The 24,098-nt window shown below is 34.8% G+C and overlaps 1 protein-coding gene across 7 annotated transcripts in view; it reads right to left on the bottom strand.

Moving 5' to 3' along the window:
- SBF2 (SET binding factor 2) overlaps window positions 4,841-24,098 on the bottom strand; it is a 243,563-nt gene continuing 224,305 nt past the window's right edge. For all 7 annotated transcript variants that reach the window (XM_021401517.1, XM_021401520.1, XM_021401521.1 and 4 more), the window contains 8 exons: window positions 22,818-22,944; window positions 21,247-21,374; window positions 19,162-19,395; window positions 14,189-14,293; window positions 11,770-11,963; window positions 9,987-10,074; window positions 7,691-7,822; window positions 4,841-7,413 (listed from right to left, as the gene is read on the bottom strand). In XM_021401517.1, coding sequence (XP_021257192.1) covers window positions 7,315-7,413; window positions 7,691-7,822; window positions 9,987-10,074; window positions 11,770-11,963; window positions 14,189-14,293; window positions 19,162-19,395; window positions 21,247-21,374; window positions 22,818-22,944 — 1,107 coding nt within the window. In that variant the 3' untranslated portion in view covers window positions 4,841-7,314. The remainder of the gene's footprint in view (window positions 7,414-7,690; window positions 7,823-9,986; window positions 10,075-11,769; window positions 11,964-14,188; window positions 14,294-19,161; window positions 19,396-21,246; window positions 21,375-22,817; window positions 22,945-24,098) is intronic.

Raw genomic sequence — 24,098 nt, 5'->3', positions numbered from 1 at the left:
TTTGGCTAAGTCTGCTTTTGATAAACAAAGCTGTGATGTTCTACTGGAAATGCACTTATAGTAGTATTAGCAATGGTATTTTCAATGACCTGAGTTCAGCATACTTGATGTTGGCTTCACGTTAACCTATTTCTTCAGTGTGGCTCATCTAGTTCCAAAAAGTGATAATCTCATGTCAAATGCTGAGAGTGTCTGAAATCCAGGCTCAGATTCCAGTTTTATTAAGTGGCGCCTTATCCCTTATGGCAGACTAATTTCAACTGCCAACACTGTTTCCTTACCCTCCAAAACAGGAGTACAACTTGAATCAGCCACTTGTTTCAGAGCACTTTGTTAAACAAAGACTGTTTCCCATTTGGCTTGCACTATATCACAGCACCTGGTAGTATTCTAGACACCTTTAGGGAACAAGTTAACACCAACCACCGCTTCTTAAAGATTTCTGATCTAAATTTAGACATGATCAGACAAGCAAAGGTCAAAAACACCAAGCAGGGAGAGAGACAAGCATAAAAGAAGATTTTTGGTGAGCAGATAACACAACTGCTCAGGTAAAGAAGGTTGGGAGACTTTGCTACATTTTGGAGATGTAGGTTTTTATGGGACCCAGTTCCACAGCCTGCTTACCTGCATTTCTTATTTGCAGCATGAGCTTTCTTTCACTCCACTGTCACTTCTCCTTTTCCTTTCTCTTTGATCATCTGTCCAATAGACAAATCAGCACCAAGCTGCTTATATGTGCTATTCTGATCTCTGTTTTACACTGGCATCGACTTCTTGCTGCATCAGGTGCTAAATACCAGCCAGGGCTTGATCTGCCCCTGTGCCTTTCTACATTTTGATCTCTATAGCCTTCATAATCTCTGTTTATCCTCACTTGATGAAAAGAAAATATATCCAAAGGTTAATCTAAAATCCTAACTTCTAATATGGACTAATAATAGCAGTAATACAGTTATTTGTAATTTCAAGTGTTACTGAAGGCCTCACTACACTTTCATGCAACTCAGACTGATAATGGAGATTAACAGAAAACAATAGACTGGAATCCCAAGATAAACTGAAGGATCCCTGTCTGTTTAGGTTGCACATACTCATATTTTAAATAAAGTTGTCACGCTCTCTTGGGATGCCTTCATCAAATAAGGAATGCTTTCCTTACCTCAAAAAAAAAAAAAAAAAAAAGGAATATCTATTCACACAACACAATAAGTCTGTGTGCAGTACCCTTTGAATTAAAAAAATAATTCAGTGTCATAGTGAATAGCTATGTTTGTTTTTTACTCTGAGGCTGTCCCAAATTTCACTATTTGGTCAGCTGTGTAATTTAACAATTGAAATAATGACAGGCAAAAAGTGCTTACAGAAATTTGTGTCATTAGAGAGACAAAATTTTAGAAGAATACTTATACGGGAAGAAGAGGATAAAAATCTTAGATATTTTAGGGTCAAAAACAGTTGTCTCATTGATATAGCAAAATTTTAGACTTTTTAGCAATTGTAAGATAACTTTCAGCCTGTCTTGACACTGTTAACATAAACAATATATACAGTGGTCAATGACATGATTTTACATACCATAACTAACTCCTCAATTTGATCCTGGCTCTGGTTCATTATCACTTGATGGGATTTTTTCAGATTTCAGGTATTGCTATACATTCATACCAGAGAAGACTGTCTGCAAGCTTTCCTTTCAGTAAAGAGCCTAAAGTGGAAGAAGCCAAGATAAAATTTTGAGTTTAACTTTTTTCTAGAAGACAGTTCTAAAGAATGAAACGTTGTTTTGAACAAAGTAGGGAAAGCATAAGAGATTTTTGAACTTAATCTCATTAAATTTAAAAGCAGTTACATGGGCTAACAAGACTAATTCAGGGGGCACTACCAGCAAGACACATATTCTAAATAAAAACCTTTCCTGAAAATTTAAAAAGGGTATCATAAAGAGTATTATCTTACAGGCATCTCAGAGAAAACACTCTGCTCAACTTCATCAATATTCAGAGGTAACTGGGTTGCTAACTCTCGAAAATTTCTTCAAAATTCCAATTCTAAATCATTTGCCTGCATGAAATACTACAAAGACTTTAATGTTTTTCACTAACTGTGTATTTTTATGCAAATAAAATGTTAGTATAAGCATTTCATTCAGCTGTTTGCCAGAGATAGCACAGGACAAATAAAAAAGCTTTAACCAATGTGGTGGCACAAAAACAATCCAATATACACAGAACCCAAACCCATAAGCATTTAAACATGAGTGATTTTACCTGTACTATCATCTACTATATTGAACTTAAATCATATACTTATGCACAAACATATGAAGTTACAATTTTGAACTTATTGGAGGTCTTGTATGTAAATATCATTTTGAACTCACCAGCACGACTAATTATGACCTGCAGCCACCGTAACCTGGCAAAGACCACAGTGCTGACTGTGTAATGCTAATTTCATGAGATAACTGAGCATTTGTCCTTACTGGGAAAGCACTTGCACAAAACACTCTTTCTGGGTATTAAACTCGAAATAATCTCATCTGCCCATCATGAAGCAGTGATGTTGAATCTAGCATCAATTTGGGGCAATAAATGGAGACTATTAATGCAAAGGAACACTACAAGGTTTGGAGGTCCTGTCTGGTGATAGATTTAGTGGAACTGAAATACAAGAAGACTATGCTTCAGGTGCTAGATGAGTATGAGGGCCCAGAATAACACCTGAAAAAAACAGCTAGCTTTATATCTCTTTTTCAGGTAATATAATTTTCTTTTTACCCTAGTTATTTCCATCTCCTATTTATTACTCACTTTAGAGACAAAAGCATAGGCTAAGAATTCCCTAGAAGGCATTTAAACAAAACATCCATTAAAAAAACATGGAATAGAAACCATAACAGTAAACTTGCCACAATCAAGCAACATTTTCTATTCAAGTACGTGCAAAATTTGAAAAATATAAGAATATTGAACCATACGGTGCAACTTGAAATTGAGCATTAGTTTCACAGTGGATGTTGACAACAAGCAATATTTTATAGAAGGAGAGGTCAATCAGACCAAACCACCATAAAAAACATAAATAGGACAGTACTGTGGGTAGATACAACCAGTGATCTGGAATTTCAATTCAGCTGCCACTAGTGCATCTTCCAGTTTGTAAAGTCTGCACAGAGATCAAGGTATAAACAAATAAACGTTAGACAGACTGCCTTTACAACACAGCTTTTACCTTCTGTTCCAAGTTTGGGTTTTGAAAGCTTTCTAGAAGTAGCATATGGAACCCACATATGAAATCAAGTATCTCAGTTCAAGAAAGACTCTTTGTCTTCTCAGGGATGACTCGGGTGAGCATTATGACACTCCTGACTTACTAAAAGCTGTGTAATTTTACAGTTGCCTATAAAATATGCGATGAAGGAGAAATTTCAATAACTGTGAGCGGTAAGAAGGGAATCTTTTTCTGTTTGTACTTATAGACAATCTTAAAGAGCGGTGGATTAAAGATACAGAATTGAAGAGCTCCTCTGGATGATAACTCTTATCAGCTTAAACCAGAAAGGTCTAAAGCAGAGAAATAACAATAGGCAAAATTAGACTTTGGAGATTTTATATTATGCCAAAGAAAACAAAAACAATTCTTATCAGCAGTCTTTGTATCAGCAATCCATTCCTTTGAGAGTCTAGCTGGAAGACTAAGCAAAGAGAGGAAACGACAGTGAACTCAGAGCATCCCTGTGTGACAGAATAATTAAGAAAAAGTTGCTACATGTGAGAAAAACGCAAATATGAAAATTTCCTAAATGAGAATGCTTACACAGTAGCCAAAATTTGGCAAGAAACTAAACTAATACAGACAAAAACTCTAAAAGTAGGTGTGACAGTGATACTCAGCATGAACTTTAGCATAACTGGGGAACTGGTGGACTCATTTCAGCTTTTTGACTCCCCAAAGCAACCACAGGATAATCATGAACAGACGAAATATTTGGATGATCACAGACATGAAAAATGAGAAATGTGGTGCAGCCACTTAAGCATACTCCAAGAATATTACAGGATGAAAAAACAAAATTACAGTATTTGGAAAAAATCACAACATTTTTGTTATGTCTGCAGTTCGCAAAGTATCAGATACAAGTAATGTGTGTGGGATGTGATACAAAATTTTGAACATTTGTTCCCAGGTCTGCTAGCTGTTTGTGTGTTGTTACATAACCAGTGACGCACACATGTGGTACGCTATGTATTGTATTATTTAATAATTCTGAAGTTCCATACGAAATATGGAATACAAAATGCTTATGTGTTAGATAGGAAGGAGAAATTTCTAAAATAGCATGCCTGTAAAACTCTTCCAAACTTAAATTCAGTTCATCCCATCACCTATTACGCGCACATTTTGTTTCTCAACACAGACTAAGCTAAGAAATCATCTTCCCTTAAGTAAAGAGTGCCTGCTAATTATCTCTCTTTTTCTACACTAAGAAAGTTACAATACACAGTATGGAAATGATATGAAACAGAGGAAGCACACATTTACCTCACCCCTAACTCCTGGAAGGGTTCCTTTTTCATGGAATATGAAGAAGATGGAAACCTTTTCACATCGAATTTTTCTCAAACTAATTCTCTACTTCTCTTTCCCTAATTCTGTTGCCACAACTCAAACAAGCTTATGCTACTCTCACCTCTCCACATTTTTTCTAGTTTCTGTTTCGATCTTTGTTTTGTAAAGAAGAGACCCTAAGTTACACAACTAATTCTATGTCTTCACAGTAAGAACCTATATAGGCATACCATTACTTTGTATATTCCTTACATAAACAACACAAATATCAGATATCTCATTTCAGCTTTTATTTGGATATTTTTAAGTTAAGTTGCTCAAGTCCATTTTCCATCAATACAGACACTAAAAATTGAGATCAACATTTAAGGCAACATTAGCATTCATGCCAAGCTCAATATGCAAACTCTACCATCTAAGCACCACAGCATTTAAGAATTGTCACAAGTCCCCTACCTCCATCACACATTCCCTTTCCATTTTAACGCTGGTAACCCACACTACACTCAGGAATTCAATTTAGATGCCTATTCTCCAGTAAGATCTTGTCATTTCTTATATTTTAATTATTTCGTACTAGATCGCTTATGAATAAGGTGGTATAAATGAGCAAGATATGTTTCACAGTGAAAGTATGTGGCTGCTCCATGTTGTGAGAGCATATAGGAAAAATCTTTTTTTCCCTTTTTTTTCCTAATATTTAACAGAATTATTCAACAACTTAGTACAGATGTTACATATTTAGTCTTTTCATAAAGGCCATACATTGAGACTTGTTAGAATGATAACTTTGCTTTAAATTCTGATTTCTTTAGTCTTTAGTGTTACCGTTGACAAGTGTTTGAGTTAAGGATGCTCAAGTGCAACTTTTGTGTAAGAATATGTACACGTATACAAAAGACCATACAATTCTTAATACAGAGTAAATAAGGATTTGTCTTGTGCCTGTGGAAATATTTCAACATGTGGGTCTTGCTGATTTCTCTTTTTACAGTAAAAGGAAGGGTTTTACTTAAGAAGTGTATTTATTACAAGATGATTAGCATACATGTATCACAGAACATACAAGAGTTAAAATGAACTAGTTACAAAATAAGCAGTGGTATGTAAATTTTCATTTAACCTAAGAGCAGGATCAGTATTTTACAAAGTACATATAAAAGTACTTCATATACAAAGAAACATACAAATGTGCAAACACCATTGTCACAGGTGGAAATCTGTCAATTGAAAAATGCTAGAAAAATCCTTCATTTTTGTTGTTTTGAAATTGTAAATGCATCAAAAACAGCTGCATTTCCTATTGTGTATGTGAAGTGAGAAGTTTATATTCCTTTCTGACAAAATACATTAGTTATAAAAAAACCAAAAAAATTAATAACTGAAAAATTGTAAAGTAAAGCCAGTTTGATTAGGCTGACATTAAATTATAAGCAGAATGTCTGGAAAAAAATGAGAAAATATTGAATCATATATACAATTTTTTTGTAATATTAGTGTGCTATTTAACATATTAACATATCAAAATAAAAACAATGGCTTAATTACCTACAGATTCTAGTCAATGTCATCACTATTTGTAGACTGTAAAATTTCTAATAATTTGGGGTTATTAAACACATTTGTCCCAAGATTTTAAGCTGAACAAACACAGTTTTATCAAATGTAAAAATCTATAAACAGTCTTCCAATTCATGTGCAAAAATGTTTAAAAAGTATCAAATCACAACACATCAAACCTGATTATTTACATATTTAATATCTGTAAATGTTGTTAACTAGCTAGCATTGTTCTGCTATAAATAACTTACCTGTCATTCAAAATGTGAGCATTTTAAAGATTTCAGTGCAAGTGCTTGCTCCACTGTTTAGTGCATTATCATTATGTTTGTTATTTTTTATTTTACAGTGAGCAGAACAGCATATAAATTAACATATACAACTCACACTTAAGAGATCTTCCTTCTACCAAATTCCTAGTTTGTTGATTCCTGTATCTCAACAATAGCGTCAGCCAGTTTTCTTTCACATATCCCATCATAATAGCAAACAGAATCTAAAAAAGAAACTGCTATGATCTTCAGAAAATCCCTAGAACTTGAAATTTCATAATAACATTGCTGAAGCACTCTGTAGAGCACAATATTAGAGACTGGCCTTCACGCTGAGAAGACACTTGAATATCTGTTACCAGGCAATTTCACTTTTTGGTCTTAAAAAAATATCAACTGTTTAAACATCAACAATCTGATAAATACGTCACTGGACTCACAAGCTTTGTTAATTTCTTTCTTTTTAGGAATTGTAGACATGTTTCCTCTTATTAATGACTACCTTGGAAATAAGAACTTTCTGTTTAAAAATATAAATTAGGTGAAAATAGACTTTCTGCTGTAGAGATTTCTACAAGCTACTTTGGACAGGTTTCCTTATCAGAGTAACTCTGAAATGAGAAAATCAGGATTAGAAAATAGTGCAAATACGGCTCACTTTTATAGCTAGGAATTGTACTGAAGAAAGTGGAAAATCAGGTTAAATGAATTATTATTTTTCAAAGTCCTCCCTGCAGGAAAAAAAAAACAGTTACAGTGGTTATAAGTATTAAACAGAAAAGAAACTTCAGCATATTATCAATGTTTATAGCTGAAACGTAAGGAAGTCTGGTTGTCCACAACATTTCAGAACACATCTTACAAAAAGAGGTGCTTTGAACACATCTTGATAATGGAATGTTAATCCTTTCTAAGCATCTGAAATGCAGCTCTGGATTCTATCCATCCATTGTTGAGCACTCTGTGCATCTTGGGCACAAAAATTATACACACGTTTGTTTGTCTTCAACTGCAAAAGAAAAATAAGAACACGAAAAGTCAACACAGAAAACAGAAGAAGAAACTTACAAATTCTACTTTCAGCTGTAATCTACTAATTGGGTCTGAATGTATCTTTTTTTAATTTCAGCTGTTGAGAATGAGGGCTAGTTAGCTGCATAAAAACTTTTTGTGTTGAGTTGGCATGGCAGCTCCATTCAAGCTCTCACCTTCCAGAAGGAACAGAAATAGCACGTTAAACAAGGAAAGTTTCAGGTAAACATCAAATAAAGACCAGATATACTTACATCAAAAAATGCTTTTTCACTTGCATGTTTTGGGGCTCCAATAGTTGGAGAAGCAGGAATCACTGTTTCTACTTCTGCAAGGTCTATGTGACCCTTACAGCTTGTATCTTCACCAGAGTCATAGTATCGTAACTAGACCACATGAGAAATAAAAATTAAATCCAAATATGCTATTCAGATCGACTTTTCATTTTTATTACCCCTTTCCTGGATATAAATTGGGGATTTGGGGAGTGAAGGTAGGAAGGAAAAATACTATTAAGACCTGAGGACATCAGACATGGGCAATTGCTAAGACACAGCCATAGGTCTGGTATATACAAGATAGTGGGACTGTCGAGAGCCTTTTACTGGCCAACCCTCTATTTGATATCTCCGGCTAATAGCAATGTCTCCACCATCCACTCCTGTGCAGATCACTGAACTGAGGGAAGAACGCTTTGTTACAAGAGATTCGGAGCAGACAAGCTTCAAATAGTTAATTGTTTCTGTCAGAAAAACTGGTAAGGAATGCTAACTCCTACAGTCTAGATTCTGCTCTCATCCTTCACGCATCCTCTGCCGGAAGCAATCTCTTCCCTGTTAATTACAATGAAACTAACACAAGAACATTACTCCACTAAAGAGTTAGGAAAACATTCATTCTCTGTACTTCAAGAATTTAAAATGATCAGCAAAAATATAAGAATGATTTTAGATAATTATAACCTACATAGAAAACTCCCATTTTTCTATATTTAGTGGTTGAACAAAACTTGCTTTTTTTTTTTTTTACCTTGCAAAGATACTTTAATATGATTACTAACCACTCTGTGAACTGAGTTTTGATATGCAAATAGTTCCAGAAGATAAAATCTAGAGTTCGCTTAAAAAAAACCCACAACCCATAAACAGATACATAATAGTAAAGCAAACCCTCACAGCAAAGGTCACACAACAGAACTCCAACTAAGATTGACCTGTATCTGCTTCAGACTGCATATTACTCTTATCTGTGATAGTCAGGAGGATATTTGGTTTACAAAAATTTTAAAAGTATTTTTTCTTCTTCTGCAGAATCAGTGTTTTCTGCTTCAGGATGAACAATTACAATTTGCTAGCATATCGCCACGTAGCATAATCCAGAGATCCTTAATTAGAGGCTTAAAAAATGACTATCTTTGTGTTACATATTTTTTAAAGGGTATCAATTATAATGCATTAATATATTTTCTAACAAAAGCATACACAAGTCTCAGAGGTTATGTGAACAACCTACACTGTGTGAAACACTTGGCTCAACAAAGGTCACTTCTTGATCACTCAATATTTTTTTAAGCGCACAAGATCACAAATTTGCACTGCCAAATTCTGGCACATTTTATAAATCAGGTAAAATGTTTAGGCCAACAGATATCTTGTTTTTAGTGCTCCTTGATGTATAATGATTTTTCAGAATATTTATGAATTATTTTACTGTTAAACATACCTCACTGTGAATAATCTGAAGTACTCCTACATACAGCACCTAAAATTATTGTTTAATCAGGAACTTGGCATTTGAAGACTTAGAGGGAAAATTAGAGAGACTTAGGGTGAAATTCGAACTCACTTTAAATTAAAAAATTCAAACTGATCTCAGAAAGATAGCTGTTTCTGTTTTCCAGATTTGAAAACACTTTCATACAGGTTTCACTCACATTAGCTGTCTCAAATACAGATTACAGAAACGCACCACAAATGCCAAGTGAGATAAATGGACTTTTCCACAAAAGCCATTCAGATGACAATTTTTCAGAGGATATAATGTTCTTTCATGCAATGAAAAATGGTCACAACAAAGTACTTGAGGAGAAAAGAGGATGAAAAATGCCTGCTTGGGGAGCATGAAGTACCTACTCCAGTTTTAACAAGAGCACCAGAATGAAACTTGCTATCAGTTACCATATTATCTCTCAGAATCCCAACTGCAGTCAAGAAATTACCTTCAAAGTTTTCAGCTATTTAAAACAGATTTTGGGTCTTCTGGAAACTAAAGGGGTCATACTAGAATGCCTGATTATGCTCAACACTTAATTGCTTAATGGTCTTGTAGAGTTAAAAACGCTTTAAAAATTTCTACCTCCCCAAACTGTCCGTTCAGAATGATGCATCAGTTACACAGGATACACATAGACATGCGGTCTATAACAACATAATATATCTATTGCTTCTGAAAATAATTATTATTGGCAATTACTTGTAAAATTAATCTAAATCAATAAATAAAATTGCAGCAAACTTGTCATAAAAAAATCCATTATTGAAAAGTTTCTACCTGGTGTTTGGTCACATCTAGAACAAACCAGCGAGGCTTCCAACCTTTCAGCAAAGCTCCTCTTTTGTAAAGCGTACCTTCAAAAGATCTGGAAGATACAGAAAATACAAATGACACATGATTCTGCAATGTGAATAGTGATGAAATATAAAAACCCTAATTGACTAAAAAAATACTCAAGAACTACTTTTACTGTAGTGAAACAAATGATTTTTAAACAACAGACTAATTTAAGTATTGGTGACTGATAGAGTGATAAACACTATTTCAGTATTCTGTACGCATTAAATATGCAGCTACAGTCCAGACATGTCTGACTTGTGGCCCGTGGACCACATGCAGCCTGGCACAGATCGCAATGTAGCCACCCCCTGCCTTGTGCCATCACAGCGGCAGCTCTTCCCCATGGAGCGGCCCGGCCTGGCACCAGGCACACACTCATTGCTCAGCAACAACCACATCATTGGTGCGCTACTAACAATGTCGACTGAAAGCGGTGCACGGGGAGGGCAGTGCTGTGTCATGCTGACTCAAATGATGGCAAATAATTGCATGCATTTCGATACACTGGCTGAACAAAGGGCTCTGAATAGTGAAGAACATGTAGCTGTGCTTTCTGTTTTGATAAGGAACGTGAGAATAGGTTTCAATATTGCAAAACATCACTTTATGTTTGTGACACCATTTTCAGTTGATATAAATACATTATCTGCAAATTTTCAAATGAAATGTAGAGTAGCAATCAGACATTCAACTCAAAAACATGATCGTGTCTCTCTACAAGACTTTTATAAGCCATATCTTTCCAGAGAAAAATATACCTTGCTTCACAACCATGCCTTATTCATGTCATTGCTTTTCAGTAGTATGATGAAACTTATGAAGAGTAAAATTTCATCAAAAATCTCTGATGAAACCCTTGTGACTTCACTACGAATAGCAACTACTGCCATCAAACCAGACTGATGCATTAGTTTTACAAAAACAGGGTCAAATGTCCCACTACCTTTATGTTTCTGTTGCTCACTTTTTTTTTTTTAACAACTTAAGAAAAATACTAAAATGCCTCCTGTTTTATTGTGTTGGCCCACAACATAAGAGGTAGATGCTGGTGGTATGACAGTAGGGGCTGAACCTTCCCACCAATATTCCCTTACATTTTGTTTCTGTGTGACGTATGGCAGCAGAAGGACAGACTGACAAAATGGCATCTGACATTGAAATGTGCATGAAGCAAAGGTGTAACTGAATTCCTCCATGGGGAAAAAATTGCATCCACTGACATTCATCAACGCTTGCTGTTTCTGAAGACCAAAGAGTGGATATGAGCACAGTCAGGTAGTGGGTGGTGTGTGGCAACAGCAATAGCGGGTCACCTCTGCTGGTGCAGATTTTTATGAGTGCAATATGCAGGCTCTTGTTTATTGCTGGCAAAAATGCACAGCTAATGGTGGTGGCTATGTTGAAAAATAGTGTTTTGTAGCTTAGAATTTGCTCTATCAAATAGTGCTATTGTGTTCTATCCGTTGTAGTTTCCATGGAAATAAATAGGAAGCATTACTTTCAGAGCAACCTATGTATAGGTGGCCCAAGACAACTTCTCTTCACTCAGTGCAGCCCAGGCAAGCCGAAAGGTTGGACAGCCATAAGCTACAGCTAGCCTGTTGTATAAAGGGAAAGACTGAAAGATCTGTATATAAAAAAATTTCATTTTTTTCCTAAGGCAGATGATTGTACCATTCTAATACAAGGCTCATAAATACTTTCTGATTATTTGGTTTACCTATTTTCATCATTCTTTGATGTGAAATGATTGTACAGCGTAGTTGCTCTCCTATCTACTCCATTGGAGGGAGAGATGCTTGCGCTTTGTTCCTCATCCAGCCCATTGTCAGGCATTTCCAACAAAGATCTCTTTTGATAGGAATGTAGATTAGCTGACACCATCCCTGAGGAGCCAGAAGGAATTCTCTGAAGCTAAAAAGAAGAAAATAAAAGAAAAAATCTTCAACAAGATCTAGACAAATTTACAACTGAGAAATGTGACTGCTTGATGAACTAAAACATTAGAAATGCATCACAGTAGAAAACCAAAACATAACATTCTTCGTAATAAACACAACCCACAACTCCATCCGGTAATCTATACAGTTAATAATTTGCATTAAAAACATGAATAGCAAAGAACTACAGCTGATCTATTACTAAAGATCTGTTAACATTTTATTTTTACACACTGTTCTAGTCATTAGTCCCAATTAATCACAACCTAGTCTATATTCCCTGCTCTCATTAATACTACAGTGCGCAAGAGGAGTCTGAAGAGAATACAGAAGTGCAATTTTAACTGAAACACACTCTTTAAGAGAGCCTCTCATGGGTTTGAATTCTAGTATAACTTCACAATTTCAGACTTCAGCTTTGTACGCATCTGTGAACACTGACATAATGATTTTTCAGTTCTAATTTTACTAGCGCTTCGATGACAAAAGCAAGCATCCTGGTAAGGTTTGTCGATACTTGGCAAGGATTTGCTAAAACATTTGCAGCAATTTATTTGCTAAAACATATTTGCCGCAATTTGAACACCAACGGTTCTTTGGAATTTGGATTTTCTGTGAGGAAGTAAAGTGCATAATCACCTTTATAACATTAAGTATTCAGCAGATTGTTATGGCTTGATCTACAGTTTATTATTCGCAAAATAAAAAATATGTGTAGCAACACAAAACACAAAAACATTGTTTATTGCGACAAGGCAAACCTTTAACATGACAAACACACGGGAGAGTTACACACCAACTTGCTCTTGCTCAGTAATATTTTTACTCTATCACTTCTGCTCATTGTAGGAATTGTCTTGCATTTTGAGATGATCTCAATATTATACAAATAATATTTGGTACAATGTGTAATTGTGAATTATTATGGGACAAAAAAAAATCTTCAAAGTACAAATCAGTGCTGCCTCCGAAGAGTCACAGAGATGGCATTTCACTGCATTTCCTATGCAGAAGGATACATTCACAAAGTGTGAGAAGACAGTATTTAAGAAAAGCCCTGTTTATTCCAGTGACATGAACTTAAATACTGTTTCCATTGCTTTCTCAGAAGCATCTAGAACTTGTCAGACATTTGGATACAATAAATTTCCATAAATTTCATTAGTTAAAAGAAAAAAAAGTAAAGTTTCCAAGAGCTACTTTATAGATTTAAGTCATTTTAGTAGAATCTCGGTAACCTGGAGCGATAGGTATCCTGAATTTGGTCTTAACCTGCAGAACAGCATCCTAGAGATGGAGTTCTCTGGGGCTGACCCTTAGCTATTACATTTATCTAAGAACAAGAGACTGATGTCAGGTACATTTATACTTGTATTTTCTTTTCTGCTTCCAATTATTCAATAAAAACTTAATCCTCTGCTTTGCTCATATAAAAAGATCTTTCATTTGGGTTTTGTCTAGGGTATAAGGTAAACTTGAATAACTATGATAGACATAAAGCACATTGCTTTCTTGAGAGCAAAGGACAAATGAAGTAGTACTGATGACTAACAAACTCACAGAGGCTGGCAAACTTGAACAAGTTTGTGAAGCTGAAGAGTTATGGCACAACTTTATGCCAAGGTTATAGAGAAAGCTCCCAAAAGCCATTATCTAACAAACTCCCTAGTGCACATAGAGGCAAAAAAAAAAAAAAAAGGCCGCTTTTGAATTAGAAAGTATCTGTAATGTCAGCTACTCGTTTTACAGGAGTCAGGAACTGGAAACATACTATGAACAATTTCTGCCTTTACCAGAATCTACAATTCCAAAATTCCATGTAGACATGGAAATATCTTTACTCATCCTTGAACCTTTGTCATTTCCTTTTGTCTAACTCCAGGAACTGAGGTTTTTTTGTACATGAAGAATTTGACACAATGAATATTTTAATAATATTGAGTTATACAATTGCATACTAGTAAAATGCTTATGCTCATTTTGTCTACGTGCCTTAATCTACTGCTGAGAAGCAATTAAGTAAATGGCACGAGTATAAACATGTTTTTCTACATGTAGAGATACAGAGCCAGTATCCAAGGTTAGAACAACATGTTCAGTTTTTCAAAAGCAGTATTTTACTCCAAAAAACACAGTGATTTTGTCAATGTACCAGGTAGCCTATAAAGTCTGTGCTGGATGAGCTCCTTTGCTACTTACATTGTCTTGTCTGGTGTCATCCTTTAGATTCATTTTGACTCTTTCCCACAAAAGCTGCCATCTTTCTGGGCTCTGATTTAATTTACTTTCCAACCTTTCAATTTCCTGGAACAAATAATATGGGTTAAGGACAAACATTTTTAACTGATCACTTCCAGACAATCACTTTAATACAATCATTTTCTACTCAACATTTTTGCACAGAGAACTTTTAGGCCACGTTGTCCAGTAAAGTGCAAGAGCTCCTGCCAAACCAGCTAAAAACTAGTATCAACTAAACTCAGAAATCAATGGCAATCAAATACAGCATCAGTCATATCATTCCTCTTGCATATCACAGGCTGAAGGAGCCATTATTCTTTCAATTCTCCACCAGTTCTCTTCATCACACAACAGACATCGCCAACTGCCATAATGGAAACATGATAGAGATAAGGATATATTTTATAAAAATATTTACAAAAAACTAATATTGTGCGATACAAATATTGTATGTACATTGCCAATATTAACATTTACCATGGTTTATAAAATATTATGCAAAGCTGTAATAAAATAAGGAAATGGAAGATTTATTCAATTTGGATGCTGAACTGTAACAACATGTTCTTGTGGAACTTCAGAATATGATCTATGTTGATAACATCCAGTTGGGGTTATTTCCTGTTAATAAGACAGTGTGCGCAAAGTTAAGTAAAAAGATGCAATTTAATTAGTTTATGTTTACTTGTGAACCAGCTTAAATATAACATTCATCAATGCATTTGTCATTACTGCGATATTTGGTCAATTTTCATCCTTCCTTTTTACATTTTTACTTTCAACACCTATATTGTCATGAAAATCTGATTCCTAATGAAATCACATTTAAAACTTAATTTTGCAAATCCAGTTAAGGATTGATGACAGAACAAAAATTGCCACAGGACAAAGAATTTCCATGCTGTATAGAACTTAAATAAACCCAAGACGTTATTTTCAAAGAAGAGACAATTAGACTCTGACATTACTTCCAGTATACCACATAATTAATGTAGCTTTCACCATATTCTCCAACTGCTAGAGTACATTAGAATGACAGCAGATCATTACCGATTGAAACTTACAGAAAAAAGACTACATTTTTAAGGTAAGGAAACATTTGGTAAGGAAACAATTAACTGCTCAACTAAATTTGGAACATTGAACTGAAAATAAACAAGCCTGTATGACAGAGTCTAACAAAAACACAATATGTCTACAGATTTTTCCTTGCTGAAGGTAAATTAGAAAGTTGAAAAGTATAACTAAATATAAAGAGACATGACTTAACACAAAGAATCAAACTAGCTGTAAAGATACATATATATTGGCTATTATAGGACTGTCTTCCTGCCAAGAAACAAAACCAGAATAGCTTTGTTTGGATTATCTTCACTGGTACATACAAAAACAAGGAATGGCAAACACAAGTCAAACTAAAGGCTTCTCTAGACCAGTTGTTCCTCTTTCTAAATTCTTACTGTGAAGTGTTTCCTAATAGTATACACAGGACTGAATATATTTACCACAGACATTTTATGTAAAAGGCTTCCCAAATTGCTGTAAAAGCAAGACAAACTCTCTAGTGTTAAACGCTATTCAGGTTTTAATTTCAGCATTCTCTTTCTGCCCCAGTCTTGACTTCTGAGTACAAGTCCTTCTCTGCAGAATCTGGAATTAACTGAAGCTTGTTACTTAGCAACTGGGTCACATTCCTTCTTTTTTGGCTCCACAATGAGCATTGCTTCCAGAATTTTAAATGAAAACCTTTCAACAACCTCCTATATATAACTTGAAAAGTTAGGAATAAATTTTCTTAATAAACTCTTTGTAAAAAAAACTTACATGACAATAACTCAGTAAGATTTACTCTCGTTCCTTCAGTTTTAAATTCTACAGAAAACATTAAATTTTTTCCTTGCATCTGTGCACTGCGCTATGAATAGCTGCACTTATCTGAAAGAAAATTCCACAGAATCACAAAATTGATGAGGTTGAAAGGGATCTCTGTATGCCATCCTCAAGTTGGGCCACTTTGAGGCAGCTGCCCTGGACCCTTTCTCCAAGGAGGGAAGCCTGTGCCAGTGTTCAACCACCCTCACAGTAAAGAACTGTTCCTCTACATTGTCCTCTCACTAGGAACCAGCAGAAAGAGCCCATGATACCATTAGCCTTCTTTGTGGCAAGGGAGCATTGCCCTTACGGAACACAGCTGATGCGACTTGGCGTCCACTAGGACTTCCAAGAGCATTTCTGCAGAAAATCGGTGCACATACAGACGTTTGGGCTTGCTCCTACCAAGATGCACTTCATCACTGAGACCAGTTAGCTCATTTATAATGAATCATAACTCACATCAAAGGGTCATTGGAAGACCTAGTCTTTATCAGAAACATTTAAACCCAGATTTTATTCTCTACTGAAGACATGCTATACTCTTGGATGTGCCACAGTGCGGTATAATATTAATGAATTTTAAAAGCAAGGAAAGGAAATGTTTTCAAAAATGCAGTCAGAATCTCTTACCAAATGAGTTGGTTTTGAGTTTTGTGGAGAAATCTCTTTTTTTTTTTTTTTGAGGTTTTTTTTTTTTTAAAAAACTATTTGCAGCTACTCTCTGAAAGAAAAAAAAAACAACAAAAGCAAAGGTCTCCTTTTTCATAATCACCCTTCATTTTATTTAACAAATGGATGGGTAATTACTCTTACTATCAGCACATACCTTGTTTCTGATTTCTGTCCTGTACAAAGGCCATCAGAAAATGGTCTTAATGGAAAACACCTTTGTCTTGATCTACTTTTGAACAGTTATGTCTACAATCTTCTTTTTCGAGAATTTAAGGTTTGAACAATCCAGCTCATATTTTTTTTGCTGGTGTGGTAGAAGTGAATTGAGAAGCTTTACACAAAAATCTGTATTTTAAAGTACACATTATCATCATTCAATTATCATCATTAAATGAATGAAATGTGTAGTAGATTGCTTAACTTCCTAAAACTTGTAAACTTGGCTTAAAAGACTTACGGAAACTATAGAGCCATCATACACATCTGCTTGAAGGTGGATTGTCATGTACACAAAACACAGTAGAACATTTACCACTAAAAAAATTACAACTTTTGCTCCTCATAGAAAAGTGCTGCGCTGTAACAAGGAATATTGTGAATTAAGACATTCAGTAACTTCTCTGTTCCAGACTCACATCCTGAAGAGTATTATCTAGCTTTCTATTTAAAAAAATACTTTAAAATGAACATGTTTCGTATTATCATTATAAACAAAGAGAAAATCAACCTTTCCTAACAGTTTACGATTGCTAGGATATGGTCTCAGTTCAAACATTTCTTGGATACCAACACATTCTCAATGGATTTATGATTAAAGAGAGGTCTTTCTCCTCCATCAGCTATAGCCCTAAATTAACAACTTGTTTCAAAAGAAAGTTCACTTTGCTTTTTAAACTTAGAAGAATATTTTTGTAACCCTTATACAACCTCTTCAAAGTTTTCCAAATGTTCCTCTCCACTGCTATCTTTTATTACTATAATCTAATTCACAAATAACATTTAAACTCTATAAAATCTGACCCACATATCTTTGGAATATAATATGGCTAATTTCCCTGTTATATGGCTGTTTCTCACAGTTGTGGCTAGGATAAGCTTGGCATTTACTCCATGAAGAAATGCAGAGAAACATTGTTGCTATATTTCTAATGTAGTTCTGCCTACAGTTACAAAAGCTCTGGGTTTTTTTTGTTTTTGGTTTTTTTTTTCCCTGTGAAAGAATCCCTGCTATGACCCCTGTTGAGGAATGGATAAGCTCTGTTTCTTCGAATTTGTGAAGTTATAAGCTTTGAGCAGTTCTGGCTTTTTATATCCAGGAGAGTTTCACAGCTGAATTTTATTTTTGAAAATTGGACATTTTTTCCTCTTTTTCATCGGTAACGATTGTATGAAATGCACTAAAGGAGACTGCAGTAGTGCCCTGAATTAAGCTAGCTCTCTGACACAAGCAAATTTATCCTGAAGTATTCAAATACATTCAGAAACTTCCCACCCTAAGACATTATTAAGAGCTATTTAATTTCAGTGATTTCAGGAACTCGAAACATACCCCAGTTTTGCAAGAACTGCTTCATTAGGCTTCACAATCTCAACTCTAACGAAAGCTAGAGTCTACAAATATTTGGTTTATGCAGCTGAATATGCACATAGCTCTAGGAAATGAAGAACGCCCGTATCATTTTTTTCAGAGCTATTAATTCAGGTGATAATGTAAACATTAGGACTGATAGATAACTGCAATCAAACAACAAACATCTAAGAAAATACAACTCTTTCCATACCAAATGGGATCCTTTTTCATTTTCTAATTATGAAACAACAAAATCTAAGCAGCCTACTTGAGCCCACAGGAAAAAAAAAACATTGCCAAAATCAAGCATCCACATCATGTACTGAAATATTCTGAAGCAGGTTAGAATTTGAGTTAGGTCCTAGTAGAAATAAATATACTAGCAGTAACTATGGCAAGTTTTGTTGAGAAATTTGGGCCAAGATGCTCAAGGGTACATATATGTATAGTTTACCTACGTCCCACTGAAACCATCAACAGTTGGATTCTGTTTCCTGATCTTTTAGGAATCTAGATCTTTACTACACACATTAAACTGAGTAGAAAACGGGCAAGAAAGATAGATTCAACTCTTGTACCAATTAAAAGAACAGTTACTACATTTCTTACAGAAGGCAATCTGTTGGTTATACTAAATAACTACTCTGACTGGTTTTAATAATCATTTTGTAGTATATCCATAGGGCAATAAAATACAGGGCAATAACTAAAAATAAATAAAGGGAAATAACATAAATAAAGGGTAAACTTGATTTTTTTAAATTATAAGATAACTAAAAATAACTTATTTTTTCTGTTTAATGTAGGTACTTACATTTAAAAGGCTGCTGATGGCATCAGGTTGTATTTTTTTAACATCATCATAACATGGCCATACTATTTTCCTCTTTTTCTGAGAGGCTGAACCATCTGTTTGGTCAGCTTCCTCTAAAGCACTGCATTTCGCAGCCACCATATTCCAGTCATAGGAAGGACCTGTAGCCAAAATCTCTTCTACATAGTAATCCCACTTTTTGAGGCTTGACATACTTACATTTGGTTTCAGGGCCTATTAGAAAGAAAATTTTATTATACTTAGAGAAAGGAAGTGTCTGAGTTTCAAACTGAAAAATACAACACTTAAATTTAGAATAATCTATAAAATATAACAGTGTTTTGCATTGAGTAATACTGCAGTTTGATAATTTCCACAGCAGGATTCTGGCATTTGGCTCAGATCAAAAAGTCAAACTAATACCAGCTCTGGGAATATACTGTTCAGAATTATCCTTCTACTAAACAATGTGTTTCCCAAGAACTAATTCAATATTCAGTTGCTACCCTCACAGTCTTAGTGACCCCTGCTAAAGATACAAAAGGTACTCGATAGCAATCACTCTTAAATTCTCCTCAGCAGAAAATCCAAGACCTTCTACTATCAGGGAAAGGAGAAAGGCTGCATAACTTCGGTGGACAAGCACTTGGAACAACCATAACAAGAGCAAATGAGCCAGAGACTATAAAGCTTTCACAGCAGTTTAAAACAGATGACTTTGTATTAAAGACACACTTTTTTTTCCCTTTAAAATATAAGGTAATGGTATCAGTATATCTTATTTACAGGGAATTATTGCCCCAGGTCAATGGGCAATTTTAAAGTCTTAAGAGTGATGTTCAGTCACAATCATTATCTCTGCTACTACAACACTATTTCATAGGAGGAAAAACAGTTTGTTCTAAAAACAAGAAAAAAGATACTATCAAAATACTGAAAGCAAATCTTAATTGCTTACTTGTCAGGCTACTGCTTACGGTAAAATGGATAGAACATACAGTAAAGAAGATGCCCATTAATTTGCAAATTCATTACAGTGATGGTTCTACAGAGAAAGTATGTTCCTCGGAAGCAGACAAGTGACGAACTTCCTATCTATTCACTCTCTTGTCTTCTCCATCCTCTCTCTCCCATACTGACTCAATGAAGTGGTGGTATGCATGGGAGGGTTAATGGGACCTACGCTGCTTACTACTGAAATCATATTAAAAGAAAGCATATAGTCTTTTTTTTTTTTTTAAACCTAAAATGAGGTCTGTTTAGACAACTGATTTGAGCTCCAGGTGCTATGTATTCTAAGACACAAAGCAGTAAAAAAATCTCTGAGGAAAAAGGAAAGCTAAGAAACATAAACCAAAGTATTAGCGGCAACAAGGAAGCGACAAATTCCAACACATTAGAGACTGTCCTGTCATCATCCGGTCATCAGCAGTGGACAGGCATGCAGACAAATTATTTATCAGGCCGAAGCCCGTTGGCAAAGCAGGAGACAGCAGCACATCAGTGGGGCAGGGGGAAAAGTTGTACTACCTTAAACCAGACTTATCTCCAGAACTACAGTATGAACAGCACCCTTTTCTTTCAGTTCTTGAGATGTCTTGATGTCTATCACATTAGATAGTGATGTAGGTAATATTCAATCAGATCACTATGAAATGTATTCCACTGTGGCTGCAATGTATTCTAAGCACATTTCCCCATAACTGTGAATTACGGTATATAAACAAATATTTTTAAATAACGATGCAGATTTTAAGACCACTTCCACAATAAGTCATATAACTACAGAAATTAAACAAATAGCCTTGTTTTTCTCAGTGGCATTCATATATACATTTTCCAGAATTCAGTCCTTTACATGAAATTTCCATAACTAAGAAGACTGAAAATGTAAGCCTTAAGACACTACAGCAATCAATCAAGGAGGATCAACTTTGTCCACCAAATGCTTTATTTAGCTAGGAACAATTAAGATATCAAAATACACTCCAAAAATCACTCAGAATAGCAAATAACCTAATCTTTCTTTGTTTGACGGTTTTGTTTTGTTTTTCTTAAAAAACAACAACAACAAAACACACATACCTCTATTTCAGTGGGAGCGTAGAGGTAATTGAAGAAAATAGGGCTTCTCTTGTGCATCTTTTCAATACACTCCCAAATACAAATTCCTTTTTTGGTATGTTTATCTCCTTTATCTTCAAACAGTGTCCCTAGAGAAAATAAATAGCAAATTATAGCTTTATGATAAAACATAATAAACATTATAGCATAGCCAAGAGGAATTTCACATAGTGAACGTACAGTAAAATCTACCATAAAATGCAAATGCTGCAAAAGACTGTGTTTGCTGAAACAAATGCTGTGCTTTGTAACTGCCACTCTGCCACAAATTGGGAGAATGTGACTTTTGTATGAAAAAAATCAATAGCGTTATATTTATAATTCCGTTCTGAAATTTACTGAAATACTTGAGCATATTTATTAAAGTCCCTTTCTGCCTCCAGCTACAGTGCCTCAGCAGATCACCAAGCCCTGTTAACTGATTCTGTCCCCTACTATGAGAGGTTACCAGCCCTTCCAATCCACTGAACCAGATGCACCTGCAGATATTTGCTAACACATTTCAGGCAAAAAAAAATCAGGCTAGTCTAAGTAAGTTAGCTACAGATTTGAGCTATCTGAAATGACTTTGGAAGGACATGGTTAAGCTGAAGGCTACTGGAAACAGGACTTCATTTTGCATTAGATGGCATTTGAAAGTATAACCACACTAAATAAACGAATATGGTCTAAAAAAAAATAACATGCTGTAGAACCATATAAAAATACAGACTGGAAGGAAAGAAAGAAATTGACTCTGATCTTTTGTTCACAGCAAGGTAAATAATGAAAATATCTTTTTCTTTTTGAAATAAAAATGGCTGCCGAAGTTCAATATGTTCCACAGTTACAACAGTTTTAAAGAGAAGCATTAAAATTGACCATACGCCATGAGAAACACCCAATGAAGCAGTGAGATTCAGAACATGTAAGTATTTTGCTTGATGAACAAGCTCCAAGAACAGCCTTGGCTGTCGTTGTAAAGTCTTATTAAGAGGGCTGTGAGGGCAGATAAGGTCTTGGTAGGGAACAATGAGCTTTTGCACACGATAGATGTAGGAAGTAAAAAAATTACAAGAGAAGAGAAACACTAAAGAGAGTTCAAGAGAAAGGAGTGAGAGATAGTAGATGGAAAAGTTTCCCCTTCCTGCAATGTCCAGTGCTCTCTGAAGGATTCTTAAGGACTTTGTTTCTGTTAAAACAAGTACTTAATAGGGGAAACTGAAGCAAGTGGATAAATGGCTAAAAAAAAAAGACGAAAACAAAAACAAAACAAAACAAAAAAAGCAAAACAAAAGCTGAGGCACAACACTAATTTTTTTTAACTTCCTCTTAGTCCCACCAGTGGCATGTCTTGGGAGTCATTAATTCAGAAAATTCAGCGTGTTTGCCACCTACATTTTGCTTCATATTCCTGAATTGAAATCGACTAGAGTACCACCACGCAATTACTAGATTATCTCAAACTAGGCAAATATTGTAGACCAAATACTGAACAGAAAAAATGGGGACAAATCCAGAAAAACTATGCGATAAAAAAATATCACACATACCATGTTCTAGTCTTTCATAGTCTGAATCCAGAAGAAATGTTTTAAATCGATTTGATATGTGATGAAAAGCTAGAAACTTCAGATAATACTGATTGAACTCAAACTCTGTTGGATATTGGTTATGAATCTAAAAATAAACAGAGAAAAAAAGGATTTTGAGGCAATAAGACAGCAAAAAAATTATTTTGTGAAAGCTGACAACAAATTCATAAGAAACTTCACTGTACACACAAATCCTTCTACAATTTGTCTAAAAATATTTAAGTTATTTAAATTCATGTATTGTCTACAATGCAGAATTTTTTCACATCAGAGTGTACTTGTATAAGCAAATATTGCACTCTGTACAAAATCCAGGATTCTTCAAAGTAATCAAACTGGATATCCTTTTATGTCAACTCATAAGACACCAAGCAAACTCATATGCAAAGATACTACTACTAGATGTATCATTTCCATAGCTGCAAATCAAACTTTAATTGGCAAGTTTTCCAGTAGACTTCCAGGTATTGCTCAGGATCCAAACAAGCTGACATGTACATAAGTAATGCTGGAAAACAGTATTCTACCTGCTAATAATGGAACGGCTCATTTCTGAAGTAGCTGCTAGTCTATACACATTTATTTGTTCTCAAAATATGAACCAAAACATTAAAGTGTGAAAAAAAAACAAATAAGATACCAAGGTGCTTTGCCATTATTCATATGTATATGTTTAATAGAGAACAATTTAATATCTTCATTTGTTATCCTGAGTTAGGCCTGGGATCTAATTCAGTGAATGTCTCCAAGAGTCAGAACTAGATGTTTAAGAAAGCAACAGAAGATTATCAGAGCATAGTAATGTGGGACAGCTGGCTCCAACAATTTCTTCATCTTGAACACCATCAGAAAGTCTGCTTTATAGGTTTAGGCATTTATTTTAACATTCATGGCCAAATCTGTTTCATTAATTATTAAATATGTACTAGATGTCCATATAAAATTCACAACTAAATTTTATCTTTGTGAGATACTGCTTTCAAAACTCTCAAGTGTTAAATGTAAATGCAAATTTTACTCTTTAAATAAACATAATATTTATTTTCAGAATTAAGGATGGTAGTGAACTGAAAATCCCCAATTACAATGGAAATAGTTATGCAGTCACAAATAAATTGCTGATTGAATTAAATGTTTGAAATATGTGATTTGTGTAGTTTCACATCAAACTTGAAAAATACTTCTATTTTGGCATTCCTCCCACGTCTTGCCTTTTTTATTCTCAGCTCTTCTTTTCCC

Source organism: Numida meleagris, chromosome 6, assembly GCF_002078875.1.
Source record: "Numida meleagris isolate 19003 breed g44 Domestic line chromosome 6, NumMel1.0, whole genome shotgun sequence".
Lineage (NCBI taxonomy): Eukaryota > Metazoa > Chordata > Aves > Galliformes > Numididae > Numida > Numida meleagris.
This window is presented reverse-complemented; position numbering and strand designations above follow the sequence as displayed.